This window comes from Silurus aristotelis (genome assembly GCF_946808225.1).
Source record: "Silurus aristotelis genome assembly, chromosome: 4".
Taxonomy (NCBI): domain Eukaryota; kingdom Metazoa; phylum Chordata; class Actinopteri; order Siluriformes; family Siluridae; genus Silurus; species Silurus aristotelis.
Genome location: NC_139577.1, coordinates 25,585,864 through 25,610,517, shown reverse-complemented (window position 1 = coordinate 25,610,517; position 24,654 = coordinate 25,585,864). Strand labels below are relative to the sequence as shown.

At 35.7% G+C, this 24,654-nt stretch overlaps 1 protein-coding gene across 6 annotated transcripts in view; it reads right to left on the bottom strand.

The window, feature by feature from the left end:
* Positions 1–24,654, bottom strand: part of khdrbs2 (KH domain containing, RNA binding, signal transduction associated 2) — a 243,009-nt gene that overhangs the window by 117,383 nt on the left and 100,972 nt on the right. For 2 of the 6 annotated variants that reach the window (XM_083538520.1, XM_083538522.1), the window contains exons 11-13: positions 18,412–18,532; positions 11,304–11,370; positions 6,585–6,715 (exon numbers count right to left, since the gene is read on the bottom strand). Coding sequence is in view for 4 of the 6 variants with exons in the window: in XM_083538517.1 (XP_083394643.1) it covers positions 18,513–18,532 (20 nt within the window). In the remaining 2 variants the exon portion in view is untranslated. Of the gene's footprint in view, positions 1–5,602; positions 6,716–11,303; positions 11,435–18,411; positions 18,533–24,654 lie in introns of those variants that run through there. The other 4 variants (XM_083538516.1, XM_083538519.1, XM_083538518.1 and 1 more) reach the window with 3 other exon arrangements.

The following is a 24,654-nucleotide window of genomic DNA, read 5'->3' as shown; positions in this document are numbered from 1 at the left end:
GGCTCAACTCCAGCTATGCTAAAGCTTTCATTCAGTTGTGGCAGGTCTGAAATAGAGCAACACTACGTCGGCTGGCTTTAAAGCTGAAACAGTAGCTTGTGCGAATTCAAGGCCTAGGGAAGGGCAAACGGATACCTGGTGCACACTATTTTACACACTTATGTGCTTGTCAGCGGGAGTTCTTTGTAATGAGTCCCTCTGCTCCCCTTGCTAGTTCTGCTGCAGATTCCATTTGTGAGTCTTAGCATTTCAAGATAGTGCTTTGATACGACTCTGTGTTCTTGCTAGTTTGGTGCATTGCCTGTTGGAAATCTGTACATACTGTAGTTTGAGGCTTGGATAGAATTTATCCGGTAATGACTTTAGGTTATTGTTGATCGATCTACATTTTAAATAGCAGCTACCTTAACTGCAGCCATTGAACTAGCAATTATAAGCTTGTTTATGAGTTTTCTATAACTTTCAATACACACACACACATTTGCAAAATCACTAAACATACAGGATTTTTATAGCAAAGTGGTGTTGAATTGCTTAAAAGGCATTACCTTAGCTTCAGTAATTGGAAACTTTCACACATTTATATATAAATAAATAATGAAAAACAAAATCAGGGTATTAAACATGAAGCTGCCAACATAATTTAAAAGACTGTGGTTGAGGTGTGCTTGAAAGGTAAATCTCATGGTTTTTACTGCATGCAAAGTTCTGTGCTGCTGCATTTCAACACACTTGACACTCGCTTGTCGACTTTCTCTTATCATTTTATCTTTGCTGAATCATTTCATCTCTACGTCTCTGTGAAAACTTTGCCAAAACTGCATTTCCATTAAATTTTAAGTGAAGTTGGAGCAGATGTTAGATGAGACTTGGAGCAGTATTTACTCACAAGGGTTCTGATCTGATGCAATTTCATTTCCATAGTAGTGGATAAAGGTGTGAAAAAGACAACAGTAGCCTGCACAAGTTTGCTTAAGAGAAAAAATATGCTTTTGAAGCAATGTCTTTACTCAGAGTGTGCAATACATATATAGAAAAACTGGATGAATATTTTAAATAGAAATACGGTCCAAACCCATTCTAACTCAATTATTCAGAAATATATGATAATTTAGCCGATAATTGTATGGCATAAAATCAGTTAGAAACTGCTTATATCTTTTTTTTTGTATAAAGTTTATAAAGACCATTAGAGAACTAAATTTAACTAGAATTGTAGGTACTAAAAAGAACATAACGTATATAGTTTATACAACGTCACAATTTATTTTTTGTTTTAGACAAAATTTGATTCAATAAAATCAAAGGTAGTACCAATATTTTTTTTCTATCATGATGTATTCTTCTAATTTATTGTATTTGTTACAGTAGAATTATACTACATAACTATGTGGTTAAATTATGTGGAACTATACTGTAGAGCACTATACTGTACTATATGATGCTGTAGAACTATTTAGAATTTTACTGTGAAGCTATAAAAAACAACTAAACTGTACAATTACAATGCAGAAAAAATATCAGACTTGATTGAGGGCCATTGGCTGAAAGTAAATGTTGCATTAAACCAAACTGTTATATTAAAATGCAAATTGTTCCCCACATTTATGATTTCACAATACAAAAAAACTAACAAATAAATAAAGAAGTCAATAATAGAAAACATAACTTTATAGTCTGCTTAACTGATGCAGTTTTAATTTCAAACTTTTATTTTCAATCCAATGAAACATACACATTGATGATATAAACTTAGGATCAGTTTGATCTATTGTACAATGGTGTGAAATTCAAGCTATAAGTTATACAAACATGTTTATACTATCAGTGAATGGTAATGAGAGACATGAATCTGCTCCTTATTTGTTTTTTAAATGGTTTTTCAAATTGGGCTAAAATAAATGTACTTACCGTAATTTCCAGACTATAAAGCGCACCTATATATAAGCCGCACCCACTGAATTCGACAAATATTTTTATTTTGAACATAAATAAGCCGCACCTGTGTATAAGCCACACTGAAACTAGTGAACTTTACACAGGCTTTAACGAAAGACAGTGTCTGTTACACGGTGTAACGGGTGAAATATGTTGTGGCTCCTTTAAGAGCAGAGCGGCATTTTGGTAATAGCCTGCCGCTGCATTTGTCCACTATTACTGCATGTGTGCAAGACCGAGGAATATGTCCTTATTATTTTCTGATGCTCATTTCTAAGTTTCTTTGACTTAACCGTAACGCTGTTGCCAAGAAAAAAAAAAAAAGTTTTAATATATAATGAATAAATTAGCTGCTTCGTTGTTTAAGCCGCGGGGTTCAAAACGTGGGAAAAAAGTAGTGGCTTATAGTCCAAAAAATACGGTAGTATATTCTTTACTTATAATTTTAAGTTACATTTATTTGCAGCTTAAAAATTCAACTAAATATGTTTTATTACATATGAAATTATGAATGGATTATGAATGGGGTTTTTTTCTTCAAAAAAATGGCATGGTGGCAAATTAAAACTCACCACAGCCCAACTTTAGCCTATGGGCCCTTGTTTGGGCATGTCTGCATTAAAGCTACACTGTAGAACTATACTTTGGAACTATATTGTATAATTACACTGACAATGCATACTGAAGATCTGTACTGTTTCATAATCTTATTTGGATCCTTTAGAATATCCTTTACTTCATGCTAAGGGGTAGATAAATGAGTATAAATAATACAGTTCAGCTAATGAATACATTGACATTAGGCATAAAACTTATTATGCATACATTTCTCAGGTTGAAAAAATAATGTGTTCCTAATGAAATGGGGAAAGTTTATTTCAGCTTGCCAAAGGTTCACAGGTCATGATGGTGAGTTCTGCTTCCTGATAGGGGACACCCACAGTCTGGATGACAATAAAAACCTTTTAAGCACTCAACATATATAGATAAAGATACATTAATGTTGTTAGTGTTACTGTCCCATTTAAATTGAATAAGTATTTTAGTGAGACTTTAAAAAAAAACATTATTCCATTTAATTTGACATAATAGATGCATTTTCATATTCTATATTGTAAGTGTGAAATTTTCATTTCAGAAACCAGATCAGTATCGCAGTTAAAACTTGATGATGTGACAAACTGGCAGATCTTTTTGTCATATTCTGACAGAATATCTGCAATACCTTTTAACTTTTTATTCAGTTCAGCAGAGCAACTGAATCTACAGCATTTTCCTTACTATCACTATCAACTATCTGAAAGTAATGTGATACTCAAGGAGTACTGCAGCTACACAAACATATTCATGTCAAAGGAATATATTTTGTAATCTTTTTTCTATTCAGATATTGTTGGTATACATTTTATTTTGTGTCAAATATATACTAACATTATTTTATAGTTGGAGTTTAAAATGCTTTCTCCTTTGCATTGGTAGTGTTGTGTTAAAAATAAATCCCCTTTTCCATTTACACGTCATGCATGAAAAAACAAATATGACTTTGAATAGGTACAGTGCAGAAGGTGTAAAGGGAGCTGGAACAGAGCAAATATGTGGACTAGCAGGGCTCCCTGTGGACTAGGCTGAGAATCTGTGTGTTAGATGATGGAGAAAGCTCAAGGTCATCTGTGAGAAATGCTTTTATCTGCTGCAGGAATGAGTCAATACTACATGTACATACTGGCAAAATATCTGTTTTTCTATAGAACTAAAAATGCTTTAGCTAAATAAAACTTTTTTTTATTGATTTTGCAATAAAAAAAGATTCAACTTTTACCTGCATGTGAATTATATGCTATTTTGATGCATTTTCAAACAAGGGTGAACAGTGCTGTTATATCAGGTTACTAACATTAGTAAGCTCCCTATTTAATATGGAAGGATGACATCTTTTCTCCAATACATTGTACAGTGAAGAAACGCATACTAGATTTTGGAGCTTGCTGTTTGCTGAGGTACTGATACATACCAAGTCTTTTTGGATATATAATTTTTTTTTTTATTGTAACAATCACTATTGTAAGCTAAAAAAAATATGTATAATATACAATGTGTAATATACAATATTATATATATTATATGTATAAATGATATACCAAATAGCATTGTCGGGTTATTGATTTGGGTTATTGATTGATTTGATTGGTCAGAGGTTGCTTAGAATTTTCTGTAGTACAGTAGTTATAATATTCAGGTTTTTGTTTTTACTATGACAGCCCTATCTCAGGTATGGTAGATAGATAACACAATCTAATAAAGAAATGAAATGTCCTAAATAATATGTTAATAGTAGAATTGTTGATATGCTTATGTTTTACTGTAAGCAGATATTTAGTGAACATTTATGGAAAAGGACTCCGATGACAGTGCTTATAGTCTGTTTTGTGTACATTTTCAGCAAACTGACTCATAAGAGAAAACAAGAGTAAAGCTCTTGTGTGGTGCAGCAGAAACATAAAACAGAAACTATTTTCATGAGATCACAAGTTGAAATCCCAACAATGAGCCAACAATGAGTGGGAGGAATGACATGTTCTTCTATTTGCTGTAATCCAGAATAATATTTGCGAACAATATGCACTTCTACATTTATGTATGTGGAAGAGGGCAGATTGTGCTACACTGCCCTTTAATTTGACATGAGCTGAAGTTCAAAGCTATGTATTTGGCACATTATCATTTGTCTCATAGGAAATGTGTGCTTGCCTCACCCTCATAGTTTGGTAGCTGTTGTGTGGAGAGGGACAACTGGCTGCTAAATGTGGAAACTGTCAAATTGGTTGTGATGCAGCGCCTGACAACTTTGCATTTGGCTTCATCGCACCACCCTATCATTTAAAATTGGCAGCACACCATGTCTTAATTGAAATGAGACATTTCACATCAACTCAGAGATGAGATGAGAATGTAAACAGTGTGAGAAGAGCTATATATGTGTCCTGATATAATTCATGTCAATTCTGTTTATGTCCAAAAAATGAGTAGTAATTAAGCCCTGAGCAGCCGAGCGATTGAAAAGATGAACAAAAATAAGGATGCCATCCTCTTATCCTCTTTTATGTCTTTGATTCCACTCCAGAATAAAAAGAGAGAAATCGTCTAGAGTTAGACAAAACATGGCACTGTAGAGTTTCTGTGCTTTTTTAACTCCAGCTCATCAACCACCAGTGGCAGTTTAAACAAAGCAGAGTTTGCTCATTTCTCTTCTTCTGCTGCTCAGGAAGTATCTGCTGTTCTCGCATTTACCGTTTACTCCCTCTCGCCTGAAAGATCAATATTTACATGTTTTCCATAGGGCAATTTTTCTTTAATCAGTAAACCAAACAGGAAAAAAAAAGACTTTTAGCAGAGATCTGAAGGGATTACTATTCATGTTTTTTGGATCGAGGTGCTGAGTGGAAATACGTTTTGTTTAGCAGTGCAGAAGTTAAATATTAAAAATAGGGAATGAGGTGTATTTAAAGTTAATTGAATTGGCACACTGTGATGTGCACACAGGAAGATTTTAAATGCGTGATTGGCTCGCAGAGGCACGTGTTCGTGTACCTCGAAAAACTTGCATATGCAGCAGTGCATATGATATTTTGGAAGGTCATTATTAACATTGGCTGCATAATGAGTAGACTTGTTTTTCATTTGTTTCTCTTTTGTTATCACACTAATAAGCAATATGACTAGCATGAATTTTTGTATTAGGTTGAATGTTTTTTTTTTTTTTATCAATCAGAACAATGAGAGCAATAAGAGGCGAATGCTAAAAAGAGAAGAGAGTCACATCATATAACCCTCAATCTGGCAGTGAAAAGAAAATGTTCATTCTTCTTAATGCAAAAAGAAAAGTAGTGTACTTGTAGTGGATACAGAACTGAACAGAGTGATTAGCACATGGTCATGTTGATCAAAGGTTAAGATTAAATTGCAAATTAAAAAAATCTAAAATGATATTCTTTGTCTCTGATTATTATATCTGACTGTTGTTCCAACAAGCAACATTGTATTAAACATTACATATATTTGGTAAAAAAAAAAAGTCTACATATTTCATAATGTATCCTCCACGGCCTAAAATGTTTTCCCTCATACCAGTAAGAAGGACATATGGACTTGTGATGGATGATCATCTATTATCACGGTTGGCAGATCATTTCTCTTTGTGTCATGTAGTTATGCTCCACCTCTGTAGCTGTAGTCAGCAGACGGGTGTGCTTGCTGTGGGAGAGAGGGGCAGTAACGGGCATGCCACGAGACCAAGGTGCGGTGCACGAAGGAGCATCTGTGACATCTGGCCTGTATGCCAACGCTACACCCCAGTGTCTAATGAAGGAACATGCTGGCATTTGGCACTGCTTTATATGCGGTTTATTAGAAGCCAGCAGGCTCCGGTGTACGCTTTAATAGTTACACATTGGCCGTGATTGCACTATGATCACATCTGACATACTCGTCCATCCTGCTGGATTAAACTTTTACACTAACTTCAAGCATGAATGAGTAGTAATCAATATCGATTTAATAAACTATTCCAGTTTATTAAATAGATATTGATTACTAATCATTCATGCAGACGGTGCAGTTTGTATTTGTGTAATTAATACCCAAGAGTGTACACGAAGTAAAGCATTTTATTGTTTTTAGGAACAACAACTTGTGAAGTCACGCCTCAGTCTTGATCTGGATGGACAAGTTATGTCCATTTAACATTCACTGGAACTTCTTCAAACACCACACCTGGAACCTAGAAATGCAAGTACAATAAGATGTTACTGGAATATCAATGGATCAGATCAGAAGGTCATGAGTTGAAATCCCAGCACTACCAATCTGCCACTGATGGGCCATTGAGCAAGGCTTCACCTGCTCAGTTGTACAAAGAAGATCATTGTAAGTCACTCTGGATAACCACACATGCCTGTCAGACCATCCATCAGTGATAAGAACCACAGAAGAGGGCTATTTGGATGGTGTAACATTCTCAGCAGAGCACTGACATGTTAATGTGTGTGTGGTTCTGGTGAGCATGTATCAAGGTTTTGAAACTATCCACCAACCAAAAAGTGGCACTGACTTCATCCAGTCAGTATGTAGACACAAAATCGTCATTTATGTATGCGTTTTATGTCTAATCAGATAGATAATACAATAAGTTACGCACTGAGCACAATTTAGTGTTAATGATACCAGAACAATGAGAAGTTCTGTCAGCACGTTCTGTTTTTAGTCATGGTGGCTGTTTTTTAATGAGTTTTATATTATAGCAAGAAAACCTTATCGAAGTGTAATTATGGAACAGATAGCAAGACGATGAGTGTATGAATGCAGTGAAGTCGCTCAGCAGCTTACATATTTGGCCAGCATTCAAAACCAAGGACTCTCAGTTTATTGAAATATAGCACAAATACACTGTACAAGAAAAGTAGGTTTAATTAAAGTGAACTAAAAGATTTTATAGCACAAGTGCCTCAAACACTCACACAACTTGCATATGCAGTCTTAAGTTAGATTCCAGTAGTAAAAATAGTGACACAAAAGATTTACATACTGTATTTAATATTCTTATATCGGTTCACACTATGGTGGATTGAATCAGTCAGATTAATAAACTGTAACTAAAAATCGATAAATTGCGCTAATGATGAAGGACTGAAATCAAAAGACAATTCGACATATGGAAAAAAATTGGTAGACCAACAAACTCTTATTATAAACCTTCATAACGAGTGACATGCTTACTATAGTGTCCAGATCATTCCGAAACAAAGCTGTACCTGATGAACTGATACCACACACTGCCATGTTAGTTTCCATGCTGTGCTGTAAATGATTCACCTAGAATGAACCAGTATCTACACAATGGTAGTCAATTCCAGTGATGCCTGGTCTCAGGAACAGCTCATTAACAAAGTAGATTTTTCAAATGTTATTAGGTGTAACTAGAAGCTAAATATACATGAGACAGTGGCCATTTTTACCAGAAACTATGAATAAAACACTCATATACACTCATGAACATACTCCATCCAAGACATAAAGGCTGGTCTCACATCAGCCTGGATCAACCTGTCAGTGTTTTTTTGTTTAAATTTTGATTGGATTAACAAATCCCAAAGAAGCCATGTAGATTCAGAAACCATGAACTACATTGGAGGCATAAACATGTGTACCCTTAAAGTATATTATACATAGCGGAACATCATTAACCAACATAATAGGACCACACGAAGCACTGTTGTGCCTTTGAGGCTAATTTACATTGAGTTTTGCAGAACAACAGTGTAGATACTGCATAATGAACCTGGCATACAGTTCGCTTCTTAGGGATGTGTGCATGCAGCATACGGCCATTTAATAAAGAACAAAGATAAGCCTATTCAATAAATAATTAACTCTAACCTTTAAAAAAACAGACTCACACACAAGATGGTGATGGATTATGGGCATTAACATGATTGTTGTTTGGAGCACATGGAGTCCTTCAGAAACTGCTATAGAAAGGTAATGAATTTCATTTGAGACATTTTGACTGTTACAGATTTAACACCACACAGCATGCAAAACAGAACAAATTAGCTTTTTAGTCAGAATACATTTCCTTTTTTTATTTGAAAGAATTCTATTTGTAAAATTGAGAGCTTTAATGATATTAATCTGTAGTAGGGATGCCGTGATTCTGTGTGATGCTATGTGATGTGATGTAAGCAGTAATAAATAGACAAAATTAAATGACAAGACTTGGTCTTCCTTTTTTCCTCGTTCCTGGTGGCTCCATCCTCAGCAATCTTCTACCGATATACTCTATGTCCCTCCTCTGCACATGTCCAAACCATCTTAATCGCGCCTTGTCTCCAAAACATGCTACATGCACGGTCCCTCTAATAAACTCGTTTCTAATCCTGTCCATCCTCGTCACTCCCAACAAAAATCTTCACCTCTGCTACCTCCAGCTCCACCTTCTGTCTTTTAGTCAATGCCACTGTCTCTAAACCATACAACATCGCAGGTCTCACCACAGTCCTATAAACTTTCCCTTTCACTCTCGCAGATACCCTTCTATGACAAATCACTCCTGCCACTCTTCTCCACCCACTTCACCCTGCCTGCACACTTTTCTTCACTTCTCTAACACACTTTCCATTACTTTGCACTGTTGACCCCAGGTACCTAATAAAAACAAGAAAGGGCTCAGAGCCGAGCCTTGATGCAGTCCAACCTCCACCTTGAACCAGTCTGTCATTCCTACTGCACACTTTGCTGCTGTCACACTGTCCTCATACATGTCCTGCACCACCCTCACATACTTCTCTGACACACCTGACTTCCTTATACAATACCACAACTCCTCTCTCGGCACCCTGTCGTACACTTTCTTTAAATCCACAAACACACAATGCAACTCCTTCTGACCTTCTTTATACTTCTCCATCAACATCCTCAAAGCAAATAATGTGACTGTGGTGCTCATCCTGAGCATGAAACCATACTGTTGCACACAGATGGTCACTTCTTCTCTCAGCCGGGCTTCCACTACTCTTTTCCATAACTTCATGTTGTGACTGATCAACTTAATTCCCCTGTAGTTTACTCCCTTATTCTTAAAGATCAGTACCAGCACACTCCTTCTCCATTCCTCAGGCATCCTTTCACCTTCCAGAATCTTGTTAAACAGTCTTGTTAAAAACTACACTGCCATCTCTCCTAAACATCTCCATGCTCCTACCGGTATGTCCCACTGGTAGGTCCTACCGACTTTCCACTTTTCAACCTCTTAATCGCTGCTCACATTTACTAATCCTATCCACTTCATGCTTCACCATCTCCACATTATCCAACCATCACTCTCTTATTTTTCTCATTCATCAGCTGCTCAAATACTCCCTCCATCTTCTCAACACACTCTCCTCACTAGTCACTAGTCCACACATTTCCATCTCCATCCTTTATTGTTCTAACGTGTAGCACATCCTTCCCAGCTTGTTCACTCTGCCTGGCCAAGCTGTAAAAATCCTTTCTCCTTCCTCAGTGTCCAACTTCTCATACACTTTTGTTTATATATGTATATTGTGACGACGGGCCTCTGCCGCATTTACTAAAAGGGGCAATCTCTCCAAACTCCGAACAGCCTAGCGCAGCAACAAGGAGACCTGGCATCCTTACAAGACACAGCTAGAGCTCAATTGGAGTGGCAGCCCCTCACTGTCTTCAAGCCCGGCGATGCTTATAAAAGCCGGCTGGGAGGACAGTGAGTTGCAGAACCGTGGGCTCCCGAATAATAGCAGCTCTCTCCCCTATTTTTCCCACTACAGGCAAAAGACGGCAGATGCGGAAGAGGAATTCCCGCCAGACCCTCGCAACGCCTAGTAAGTGAAGGAGATTCATCGGCCCTGCGGCTGGAAGACCCTGACCCCTACGAGCCGATGGTGACCGTGGCAGAGTCAGCCTGCCTGTCGGGACCTAAGGTATCGGAGCGCGGCGAGAACGTACCGCTCCTTCTCCCGCTCTGGCCACTTCTCACCCCCCTTTCCCAGGCACCAAAACACTATTGTGTTTTGGTGCCCTACCTTTTACTTTGAGTTCTAGTCCCTAATAAAGACACCGTAACCCAATTTAACCCAATCTAAAGCAATTTAAGTTTCCCGTGTCTGTGTTCAGCCAGACGTGGCGGTGAGTCGCTACAATATATACATACATATAAAATAATATAGTATAATTTAAAACAACAGTTTAAGGCAGTACATAATTTTAGGCAGCTTGTAAATTACCTTTACCACACAAAAATATATTACAATATATCATAAAATGTTTTGTGACTCGATTTGTAAATATATTTTATTAGGAATTTGTCATGTAGCCTGCCCTAATAACTATGATGTTTTTCCAATCAGGCATTCAATCCTTGAGGGCTTCTGCAGGGTCTCTACTTTAATTGAATTTAGACATCAAAAAGAATGTACCTTTAACACAAAAAAGAATGTACCTTTCTTTAAGATTCAGAACAAACCCTTTTTTACGTATACAGGTACAGATAAGTTTTTCCTGTACATATTGTAGCTGGTTAGGAAGCTGGGGTCAGAGATACAACACTTTTGGTGCAAAGAAAGTCAAAGGTTTCACTCAAAGTCCCAACAGTAGTAGCTTAGCAGTGCTGGGGCTTAAACTCATGATCTTCTAATCAGTAGCACAGAGCCTTAGCTGTTAAGCAGCACTAAAATATTACATAATGTTGAAGTAGCAATATTAATATGTATTTATGCAAAGGTAGAAAAGTTATACAATCCAAAATCTGGGTTATAAAGTAATGAACAGTGTATGATATTTTGTTCACTGACCTGCTAAGGATCTTTTGACAGCTGTGATCAGTAAGGGACCTTGAGGCTGATCATCTGCTCTGGGCCTCTGGAAAGGAAAGGACAGAGAGGACGTCGCTCTGCTCTGGCTGCCTCTGCCTCTGCTCTGGAGCCTAATAACACACAGTAATCACTCTCAACAAGCTGCACATTGCTGGTTTACCAGTACAAAAAAAAACAAGTTCTTCATTAGGATTAAATGATCATGTTACTCTATTGCCTTTCAATCACTGTGCTCTTTTAATGTGGAAGCTGGCATAAAACCTTTGAGACTGAAATATACATAAACCTTCTGAACTACGGTTAAATGTGGTTGGTTCCGTTCTTTCACTGCTTATGCTTATAAAGTAGCAATATCAAGTTATTACATGTAATGTGGCAGGCAGTTACTGTCAGGGACAAAAAGAGTACAGACACATACTACTTAATTGTAAATGTAAGGAGGTAAAAGAAGAAAGTGCTTGTAGAAACTTTTACTTAATTGAAAAGTCCAGACGGATAAGCAAATATAGATCATGACTGAGAAGATTTACTCATTCGAAAATCAACAAATAAGTGAATAGCAATCATGACCAAAAATATTGAATGAAACACTGAATGAAACATTGACTCGCTAAAGGAAAATATGGAGATCGTATTCATGACTGGAAATATTCACACGATTCAACTTAATTTGCACAGAGACAAATAAGTAAACTTCAATCTTCATGATCAATATGATTCACTGACTCAAATCAGACACTGATTTGCTAAATAATAAATGAGCCAATTTTGGGCGGAACCAAAACGATTTATTGACTTCAACACAGACTGGCTTCATGATAAATGACAGACTCTCGACCATGACGAAAACGTTTCGCTGACTCAAATACCGATAGGCTTAATGACAAATGAGGGATTCTTGGTCATGACTGAAAAGATTTGCTGGCTCATGGAGTACAAAAGTAGGCTCAGCATGCACACAATAGAAAAAGCAAGTTACAAAATCAATGGCCATGACTGTGTAAAATGAACAAATAAACATTTGAATCTACATAAGAAACAAACTACACTTTGCATTGCAATGATGAATATAGATTTGTTCATTTGAAAAAGGTTCTTCGATCCAAATATATAACTATATTAAACATGCCATACAGGCATAAAGGTGAGCAGCTGAGGGTTACAGATGCTGCAAATTGGGACTTTGTGGTGAGCCCTAATTGCTATGATAATGCTTGGCTACCTTTTCTCTCTCTCAGTCAGTTTTCAGAGCAGCTGACAAAAATGATCATAGAAATTGTATTTGCTATGCACTGGTACACTGATGTTTTTCCAATCCCATCCTTTAACAGCAGGATAAATCATTGAACGAAAGACACGTTTAGCAAGTTCAGACTAGTAGGCAACAAGACATAAAAACTGAGGCAATTTCATGGACACACTTCTGATCTAAGGCTGGAATCAATTAACTTTCTTATTTATAAAACAAAACCACAACTTTTTCCAGTGTAAAAGAGAGATAACAGACACATCCAGCTAAAGATAGGATGGCATGAGGAGTCTCAGTCCCTGTGTGTAGTGCTGCAATTATCTTTGGTTTCCAGAACAAATCCCTATGCCGTTTCTGCCAAGTGTGCCTTGTTCCCATTGTGTCAATAAGGTAGAGAGTGGCAGTGCTCCCTTGCAAGCAGATGGTGTCATTGTATCACTGTCAAACATATGAATTCTAAGTCAGGTTGAATTAATTGACTCTTAAATCATGAGAGACTTAAGTATGGGTTTGCTGGATTATGATCAGCTCAGGCTCCTTCAACTAACAACTAACTGAATGAGCACTTAAAAAAACAAAAACAAAGAGCACTAATTTATTTCAGTTCGATTATATATATATATATATATATATATATATATATATATATATATATATATATATATATATATATATATATATATATATATATATATATATATATATATATATATATTGCTTTCATACGGCTGCTGAAGCCATGTTTAATAAAGAGCTTACAAAGCATGTATGAGATCTATTTGAAAGACAGGGATACAATTTTCAAACCATTAGATATCATGGAGTACTGTGAATACTGTCATCAACAAGTGGAGAGATCTTTCAAGACATCTGTGGTAACATTAATGGAGCTGCACCGAGCACTCTCTGGATATGATGTGGAGGTATCTATTCAGATGACAACTATTCTTCACATGTCTAGGCAATGGGTAGAGTGGCTAGACTAAATCACCCCAAAACATGTGGCAAAATGTGTGATGGTCTGAAAAGTGCAAGAGCATAATTCTAAATGCATTTTTGCAAATACATGACATTTTTCACCTTTAAAGAAACAAAATAGCTACAGTGAAGCATGATGTTGGTTGCATCATGGTATGGTGCTGCTGAATTTTAGTCAACATAATCATGGTTAGCTCCAAGAACCAATTTATTGTGTCCTCTGTTAAACAGCTAAAGATTAAAGAAAATAATAATAGTAACCTTTCGGCAGGATAATGACGCAAAGCACAATTCCAGATCAACAAAGCAATGGCTTCAACAATTTGAAAAGGTCCTGTCAGAATCTAGATCTAAATCGCATTGGAAGCCTTTGGACTGACTTGAGGATCCCTTGTGATTTAATAATTGAGGAGTATTTGTACATGGAGGAGTGGAATAAAATTTGAAAATCAAGATACTAGCTTGTTAGAGTTTTATCCAAAATGACAGAGTGCTGTATTACAAGCAAAAGTGAAAATGTTTTGGTTTTTAACATGACAAAAGACTAATTTTAACAGAGGTGTATAGACAGTGTATACTAGGAACCTTGCTTTGGCAAAATCAGTACAGTTTTCATTCTTAAACCTGTTGGTATGGATGGACGGACAAGCCAGCTTATTTGAAATACTTTTTTAATCACAGTAAGCACTTAGTAGTTATTACAGAAGTTTGTATTTATTAACTGCAATCACTGGTACTTTGCAAAGTATAACGGTATTACATAATCATCAGATTTGTACAGCAGGATGTGGTGTCACATTTCCATAATTACTGATTCTCAGCCCTCTGTGTATGTGCTCTGTGGATTTATAGTATTATTGTTATTATTATTATTGTTAGTAGTAGTAGTAATAGTTGTAGTAGTAGTAGTAGTTGTAGTAGTAGTAGTAGAAGTAGTAGTAGTAGTAGTAGTAGTAGTAGTAGTAGTAGTAGTAGTAGAAGAAGTAGTAGTAGTAGTAGTAGTAATAGTAGTAATATATACAGTTTGCTACTGGACATTAGATGTCACCCAAAGGTAAATAGGTTCTGTTTTAAGTCTGGTTCCTCTCAACAATTAAATAACTTCCCTTAAAAAATAAAGTATTCTGATTCTAATTCTAAAGGTTTCTTCATCATAACATCTTAGGAAGGTTTTACTGGCTACTTTCTGCACTAGTTTGCTCATGAAGGATAAACTTATAGGAACTAATTTATTATGCAAAAATGTACATTATAAATAAGTGGGGAAAAAAGTGCTAAATATGCTATACAAATATGTTTTAATTGAATTTAGTATTAGTTTTTGTTTGCGGTAGTAGGTGATCAGAATCAGTGACTTACGTTTTCATATATTTCTGTTCATGAATATGTATTAAATTATTTAAATATTTCCAAAATAATTCAAAAAAATATTAAATAGTCCTTTATATTCATTTCATAGCATTTCATCTTTTGGGTATGACTGGATGATCCAGCACACTGGTCAGAATCCCAACATGCATCTACTGCAAACTGCACAAGCTGAAATATATTCATGTGGATTTAATAGCTGTTTTGTTTCATTCCACAACGGCTGACAGAGGAGAAGAAATTGATTTAGTCACAGATACACTTACAAGGACGTTTGCAAGACACACTTTACAAGAAAAGCTGGACATCATGAGGAAAGGTCAGCCAAAACAGTTCAAAGCAGTTGTTCAGCTTTTTCATGAACCATTTATATGTTTTTGTTTTCTCTCCTCTAGAATTTGCACAAAAACACACAATTTACCTTTTATTTTGAATGAAAAAAAATGGAATTGAATTGTGTTGTGTTGTTAGTAATGCCATTCAATCTCTCTGCATGAAAAACCTGTCTGTGATGCAGCGCTCTATTATACTGCATATCTTTATACTATTGATGTAGCCGTGGCATCATAATGATGATATTAAGAGGTGGATTGACTCAGGAATGACACCACTGAAGGCGAAATACATGGCCCTTAACTTAGTAGTTGTGATGTGGTTGTAGTAATAGTGGTGGTTGTAGTAGCAGCAGTGTTGGTTATAGTAGTAGTACTAGTAACTCAATATCTTGAAATTAGGACCTTAAACTTGAAGTATGCATTTTTTAAATATGTTGAATTGGACACAACTAGAGACACTAAGGTATAGTAACTCTGATATATAGAAAAATATATATGTGAAAATATTTCTAAAAGCACAAGAGAAATAGGATGGTTTCTTAAGAAAAATAAAATTTGAAAAATAAACACACACACACACACACACACACACACACACACACACACACACACACACACACACACACACACACACATATATATAACTTTTTTTTTTAAAAATTTAATTTTTATTTTGCCATCATTAGGGAACTTGGTTACTCAGACTGCATAATTGTTAAACTGGTGGAAATTGCTGCTGGTAAAATAACCATTAGAAGTCACCGTAAAGGTACGAGGCACCTGAAAGTGAACTGAGTAAAATATGTGATAAAGGCTGTAGTGGTGGGAGGTGGAGATCTGAGTTACTGCTCGTCTGATTTCTAGCAGGGAGAGTAAACATTAGGGATCCGTTCACTTCCACTCCTCCCTCCATTCACACACATACACTAAGCACCCAGAACATGTGCCACCTGGCTCTTGTGCTCTGAGAGAAGCTTCTGGCAAACGCAGCATGAGTGACAGCAGCATCCATTCTACCCCTGCAATACTAATGATATGACTTCACAACGCCAAATAAACAGATGCTGTGCAAACACGGCCTGAAGCTCTGAGCTTGACGCAGCTGATAAAAAATGCCAGAAAGCCTTGAGGAAGATGGGTCTCTTTTTTGAACCAACTCTGACTGAATAATGAATCTTGTCTTAACTCATAGATGATAGACCTTTGCAGTAAAAATGATGAGGAATGCAGCAGTTAAAACTGAAACTCTTGATTTTTAAACTAGATTTCAAAAAAATGTTTGTTCAAACAAACAAGAGTAAATTTACTATGATTTTCCAGGTGATCAAATAAAATAGTCTAGTAGCAATCAGTCCAATTATCAGGGTTCATAGTACTAAAATCTAATATATATTTTATATTTCATGTCACCAATAAATCAATTTCATAGTATAACATCTTAGGGATAAAATACTTTTGGGTGAACAATCAGCTGGTGCAATGCAACCTGATTCAAAAAATAGTTTGTATACCTTCTTACAACATTACACATTACAATCTTTATCAATTAATTATAATGTAACATCTGCAAGCGAGTTCCTTCCTCTACAAGGAAGTTAGTTCCTGTTAGTTCCTCACCTACCTCTTTCCTGAAGTTAATGACATTATTTTCTGTTGCAGCAAATACATTTTTCTCATAGAAACACTAAAATCTTAAAACATAATATACATATTATATAACACATTGTCACGTTACACTACACTTACTAAATTACAATGTGGCCTACAAACAGAGCTGCCATGAACCACAAACACTCAACAACCACATATTTTATCTTGTTCACTGTCAACTTACACTGTGCACTAAAAGTTTATACTTATATATTTTTTTAAGTGCATACTTTTTAGTGAGAAGCAAAAAATATATGCAAGTACCGGGTCATACTTATACAACGTGTATCCCTAGAGAACAGTTACACACTGTCACCTTACACAAGCTCACCATTGAATTTATCATTCTACCTATAATTAAAGTAAAAAACTTTGTTAGTGCTTTACATTTAAATTCTTGTACTTGCCACATCATCAGCTTTTTGTTAGTATATGTTCTGTGTCTTTGTCCAGTCCATGCTAAGCTTTATATTTTGTTGTTTTGGTTTCTGCTTTCTGGATTTTGACTCTTACTTTGTTTAGTTTAGGTTGTTTTCTGTTCATGATATGGATTGTTGCAAGGTTTTTTAATAAAGCATTGTATTTACACATGTTTCTGTCCCTGCCACCTAATAATATAAACCGGACTAAATAAATAATATTTAATATATCTGCCAGGCCAAATAATATAAATGTTTCTGAGTACATTTCATAAAGTGTATTCATTATTTGGCAATAAATTCAACTCAATACATTCAATTAAATAAATAATATTTAATATATCTGTCAGTCCAAATAATATAAATGTTTCTGAGTACATTTCATATAGTGTTTTTATTATTTGGCAATAAATTCAACTCTCGGTAACTATCCATTTTTTCTTTCTTTAGTAACCAAACATTAATTTATAATTTATTTATTAACAAGTTAAATGTAGAAAAAGTATTCACCCTCACTGATGTGGAAACCCTTAAAATAGCTCTGGTGCATGCATGAGACGTGACACAGTAATTAGTTAAATGAAGTTCACCTGTGTGTAATTATACTTGTCAAGGTTGAGGCCGAGATGGATAGATGGAGCCAAACACATGGTAATTAGAATAGAAGATAACCTGTCCTAATCTGAAGAGAGTTGAGATGAAGGAAGAAGTTTACCTGCAGAGGGGACAGTGGCCCTAAGTATACTGCTAAAGTTAAACTAGAGTGATTCAAAACCAAGAAGCATTAAAAAGTCCCTGATAAATCTGACTGAGAATCGGAATAGGCAAGAATATCACCATCCAGATGTGCAAAGCTAATTGAAACTTATCCGAAAAGACTTGCAGCTGGATTTGCAGCCAAAGGTGTGCCTTCTGAAGTATTTACCCATGAAGGGGAATATTTTTGCAAAAATAAATATCTACTTTGTTGTTTAATCAACCATTGTGTCACAGTAAATGTATTTTTCACCTAAAGACATATGGCAAGAAATCAAACAAGTGCTCTGTACATACTGAGAAAAGTGTTTCTCCTGCTTTCAGATACTCACCAGGCCTTGGGGTAGCAGCAGGCTGTTGATGAGTGGAGCTGATTGTCACATCTAGCAGGTGAGATTACTTCTCTGCTCTGGTTTTATCAGCCTTCCGTTCTTTATACACACTGCAGTGAATCTGCAACACAGACGCCTCATACATTAGACAAACAGGGCATTTAAACATGCGGTCCCACAAAGTGATAACCGACTCTGAGCAGCAGGAGAGGAAAGACGCAGAGGCTGATGCAGCTGTTTGCTATCTGATATGAACTGCAGCCTGAGGGGAAGCTAAATGAAGCATCGAGGTATGATGATGAAGTGAAGTGAATATTGAGGCGCAGTTTATTACATGTTACCGTCTGTAGCGCTGACGCTCCCGCTTGTTAACACATCCCCAGCATTTGGTGCTGCTCATTTTAAATGAGAGTAAACTGTTTTATCTGATGCGTGTCATTTCTGAAGGCGGGTTTCTCATCTGTTTAAGACGGCACGCACAGGACCGAAGGTGCTTATAATCAGGTGGTAGATATCTAGCTTTAGGTTTAGCTTGACTCAAGGTTTGTTTATATCACACATTGCAGATTTGACTTCATGTTCTGTTCAGATGTCATGTAATATTTGTGTAATTGGGGTGGGATTAAATTATTTTGTTTTAAATGACCAACAGTGTTGAGCAAAGTTTCATGTTTCAAACCACTCCATCACAAACACTTATCTACCAAGACAAATATATCAATATATATATCCTAGACTATCTATAGGACAAACAGAAAACAACAAAGTGTATTCAAATTCAATTAATTTTTATTTGTATTGCCCTTTCAACAACGAACACTGTCACAAAGCTGCTTTATGGAAATAAGTTGATCAAGAATAAGAATATTACACTTAATAAATTCTTAATGTGCAAATATTCATTTGATTATGTTAAAGATTGAATCTATAATTTGTATCCAGATATAGTTATAGTTTAACATTAACATTCTAACAGCAATCAATCGTCTTTTTCCCACAAAGAAATAAATTCCTCTGTGAGGAAACCAAAGTGTTGATGCTGGAGATTCTTTCCTGAAATACTAAAAGAAATTCTGTCACAGAATGTCAATCAACAACCTAACAAAATTTTTTTTAATCACAATTATGTGAAGAAGCTGTCACTACAGAATCCGAAACGTCCTTTCAGAGCTGCTGTTGTGCAAAATTAACCTCTACTAAACATGTAAACAAGTTTTTACAGATAGAACAACTCTTTAACCGTCTTATTTTTATCCCAACATTTTTTTCTAGCCCTGAACTGTACACCAGGCTTGTTTGGGTGCTGTTTAGGTCTGCACTGCATGAGTTTCCACTTCACACCACCTATAATAAAGGGTATTATCTGGGAGTAATTTCCTAAAATTTCAAATGGCTGAATGTACAACACACTCACATTATTCGCACTTCACAGCCATAACCGTATGAATGTGAACATGAAAGAGGGTCAGGCTTGCTCTCTTGAAACGTAAGTGTTTAGAGCCCTTAACATTTAATTGTGTGTTTGTTAGCCTGCTGTGTTTAAAACCATCTGAACGCAATTTTTGAATCAACATGCAGCTTTCGCAGAGCTGCACCACTGAGCACTCATCAGTGTGTGAAAAAAGGTGCAAGCGATAATGAGACTATATGAAGAGAAAGCACCTTCGTTGAAAAAACAAACAAAACAAAACGAAAAACTCTTTGTCATGCCTGACGTAAGCTCTTTTGTAAGCTTAAACAAGTGATATTGATGGACAAAAAAAAGGCTCTCATGGCATTATATATATCGTAAGACTAATATATATTAAATAAGTGTTGCTTTTTTAAGCCTGATTTTCCTTCACTGGCTTTTTGCAGTAATTATTTTTTTCACCAGTACTGGAAACATACGTATTTATTGAAATGTGGGTGCGGGTGTAAAGTAAATGAAGCTCTGATGCATTCATTCAAAAGGTATGTATGAAAATGCTGATGCACAGGCCATGGGTGAGGTGTATTATCAGATATGCAATGTCCTTCTACCTTTGTGCCTCATAGAAAGGTTTGAGGACTCATCTTGGCATTGTGCAAAATGCTTTCATTCAAACTGCACAATCTGCAGTGTTATACCTAAACAATGGCAGACTCTGCCATCATAAACAGTTCATTTTTATTTATTTTTTTTAGCTCAATATGATGGAAACACTATTGTTATGTTACATCAAATTGGATTTTGTGTTTGTAAATTAGGCTTCCTTTTTTAGATGAGCACATCAAGAATTAATCTGTTCTTGTCATTAGAAATGCATTTACTCCTGTGCCAGAGCAACAAATCTGAATGCATGCCAGATTGCATGTTTTAATCTTTTTAACGGACGTGCAGAACGTGCATGTAGAAAACGAGTATAATTTCACCAAGAAAACGCTTCATTAATTTTCAGCCCGGTTAAATGTGGCAGAAAAATGTGAAGTTAGTGAAATGTCTATCTGAGTGGGAGAGAATATAATCATGCTCATGACTGTAATGACAAATTTGCATCAGTGCTCCTGAGAAAGTGGCTGCACAAGACACCAAACACAAAGTGCTAATCTTCTCACCTGTGAGGAAATAATCAGGCTGCCTTTTAATTCCGTGCTTTTCCCTCAAACACATGCAATGCTATGGAATGGGCGAGCAAAGAAAAGCCAACATGGAGGACACAGTGCTATTAGACATAGTAATAGTCAATGAATATGAAATCTGAACTATTCCTTTATGCAACAGAAAGTATTCTGTTCACCAGAATTAATTAACTATTAGAAAATCAGTCTTTCTTTTCTCTGAGACATACTGTATAAAGCAGGCAAGGTGCTGAATACCCAAAGAAAAACACTACACTGTGGCTAGACACAAACATTTACACAAATAAATAAATGACAGAAGCAGTTGCCTTGTAGTATTTGGTATTTTACTGGAAGACAGCAAATTAGAATATCTTACAACAGTTTATTGCTTCTGGGATTCTGGGTTGTTTTGTTAAATGTCTAATTAGATCATGGTCATATTTACATGCCTGCTGTTTATAAATACCAAAAAAACAAAAAACAAAAAAAGGAAAGGTATCTGCCCTCTTCCACACACATCGGAACCAAGCCGGCATCCACAATTGACCCGAGTCACTCTCATTGACAATGTTGAGAGTAACATCCAATAGAAAGCATCACAAATTTTGCTCTTTTTGTCTCCTGAATATGGATGGATGTTGATTGCTACATTCTAAACACTGGCCCTGATAGTTAGACAAATTCTTATCAAAGTTTTTAAAAACAAACTGATAATTAGTTCCAATCAAAAGGCAGAATCAGTATTAATGGTGTTAGTTACAGTGTCTTTCTGTCCCGTCAGCAGAAAAGCTGTTCCAGCCACAGCACTTTTAGGTGAAATCACAAACAACACCTGAGCATTGAGTATGTGAACAGAACATGAGTGAAAACAAGCTCATGTGAAAGCAGCTATAGGTGTGAACGCTCAAACTGAATTAGCACACTGACACACACACTTAGATATTTTCAATGGCAAATATTCCTGACCATGTCACACAATTAAGCATTAACAAGCTTCCTAAGGAATATGCACATCACATTAAACTTATACCAGAATAAAATTTGTGCTTTTTTTTTTTACCTGAACATATCTAATAACGTTTCTAATCACAAAGGACTTGAAGCAAATTGAATTAACAATCTTTCATCTGCTTGTAGATTATAGATCAATCTGGTGATACTGCAATTTCATCTCTTTTGTCTCAAACATCTGCACTAGCTTTATTTATGAGAGCGAAACATCTTATAAGAAAACTATCTTGAAATTTTTAAGCTTTTGGCCATCTAGACGATTTTATGATTGTGCTGATATTCAGGCCACCATGAAAATCTATGATTTTTTTTCAACAGTGAAGTCGAGAAATCTCAGGCAACAATATTTTAAGATAAAAGTAAATTAAGTAAATGAACAGAATTTGCATGTGTCAATGCATGTGGTTAACTAGCACCCATGCTATTATTTAGTGATCACTTATAATTTTTTTATCTGTTTTATAGGATTGTAAATTTGAAGTAGCCATTTTTCAATCAATATCACAGTATCAATAAAACATAAGGAAAAATAGAACACACAAAAAAAAAAAAAAAAAAAAAAAAATATATATATATATATATATATATATATATATATATATATATATATATATATATATATATATATATATATATATATATATATATATATATACACACACAGTGGTCCCCTGGTTATCCAACTTAATTCGTCCCTTAAAACCGTTTGAAATGTTGGAAAACCGGACCTAATTATCCCATAAGAAATAATGGAAAACCAATTAATCCGTTCCCGAACTCCACCAATACCCAATCATTAGCTCTGCGGGTATTTTGTGTTGGCTCAGTAAAAGTATAAATTAACAACTTTACAAGAGTAAGAAACAAAATGATTACTGTACTTACAGCTAAATATCACTAATATTGTTCACAAACAGAAGTTGCGAAAGATGCTTACTCAGCGATGGTTGAAGCGGAAGCAGTTTCTTCCCCTCCCGCTGGGTTGTGCAGCGTGGGTGGCGTTCGATAACTGGAACTTTGTTCGTTCACCGGACACAAATTTCGTTCGGAAATCCGTTCGCTAACCGGATTGTTCGATATCCGAGCCGTTCGATAACCGGGGGACCACTGTGTGTGTATGTGTGTATATATATATATATATATATATATAAAAATTCAAATAGTAATGTAATAATAAAAATATCAATAAAAAATATGGTTTTATTTCAAGTTTTTTATATGCATAGTTGTAAATGTAATACCAGTGGGGGACACATGACACATGACAATCATCAAAACACAAATCTTGTCTGATAAGCACGTGCATATTGATAAAGGCCATGCAGGTGTTAATAAATGTCTAGGATTGGTCTTTAAACGTTTTAGTAAGCAAAAGGTATTATAAAATAAACCTTGGCTCTATCAGTACCACCTACTCCAAGCAATGCCCTACTGGTTCATTTCATCTCTTTTATTGGCTCATCTTTAAATAATAAATTCTGTATGTGATGATAACTTATTTCCCACCCCTTAGGAATCTTATCTCACAAAGTTTAATACCTTGCACATGACCTACAGTAACATGTAATGCGCTCTGGCAAATCCTAAACTGGGGGGGGGTTACTACACGCCTGGGAAAGAAGGCGTGGCAAAGAAATAAGACAAGCCCAAAATGGCACAATATTAAGCTCTAAATGTTTGTTACAACAAATACTTGATCAGGAAATTGTCAAGAAATAAACAATTCCTTACTATAAATCCTTGTATATTCCTTACTAATGATAGATCTATTTATGAGCTTGTTATTAGGCATGCTAGATAATCAAACAATGACTAATCTTTTTGAGAAATCTTTTGTGTTTTAATTTTACATTACATATTTTTTATCTTTAAAGTAATTTGACTTTTGTGTATTAGACTATAAAAGTGAATTTCCCTGTTTTTAGCTTGTTGTTTGCTGTAGCAAAAGTAAATGAGCGAATGGTGGCACAGGAGGCCTCAAGAGTGCATTTGTTTTATTCTTGTTTAATTTTATGATCAGTAATTTGTTGTTTAGACAATTAAAAGCTTTGCTTGACCCATTTTATTTTGGTCCAGGACTAAATTTTACTAAACCACTGAGCAGCTTTTCTTCATACATTTCTCCTTCTGTGTTTTCCCTTTAAAAGCCAATGAATATGTATTTTCCCTTTAAAAGCCAATGAATACACTTCTCAAGTGTGTGCACGTCTAAGTATCTCTCATGGTCTTGTTATAGAGGATGTGTCTCAGTTGGAAAGCAGAGCTCCTGCAGGATAATTAAAGGAAGTGTTAATTACAAAATGCTCAACGCCTTCTTTCCCAAGGCCACCTTTCCACTCGAGATCATAACTAGTCCCTGGAGACTCTCAGTCATGTGTGTAATTAACATGTACGCCCCATCCCGCAAGCCCGACACATCACAAATATCGGTTCACCTTCGAGCGAACCCCATGCAAAGTTTCTGCTTGGCAGTTAAATGGCTTATTAGTTGTGTTGTCACAGCAAAGCGTTAAAAGATTCCCATCACTCTCAGTTTCTTCCTAATGTGCTCCAATGTTTGTTTAAAAAAATATATATATATATTTTGTAGTTGTTACACAGGCTGGTTAACTTTTAGGGGCCAAATTATTTATTTTATCATCTTGGGTT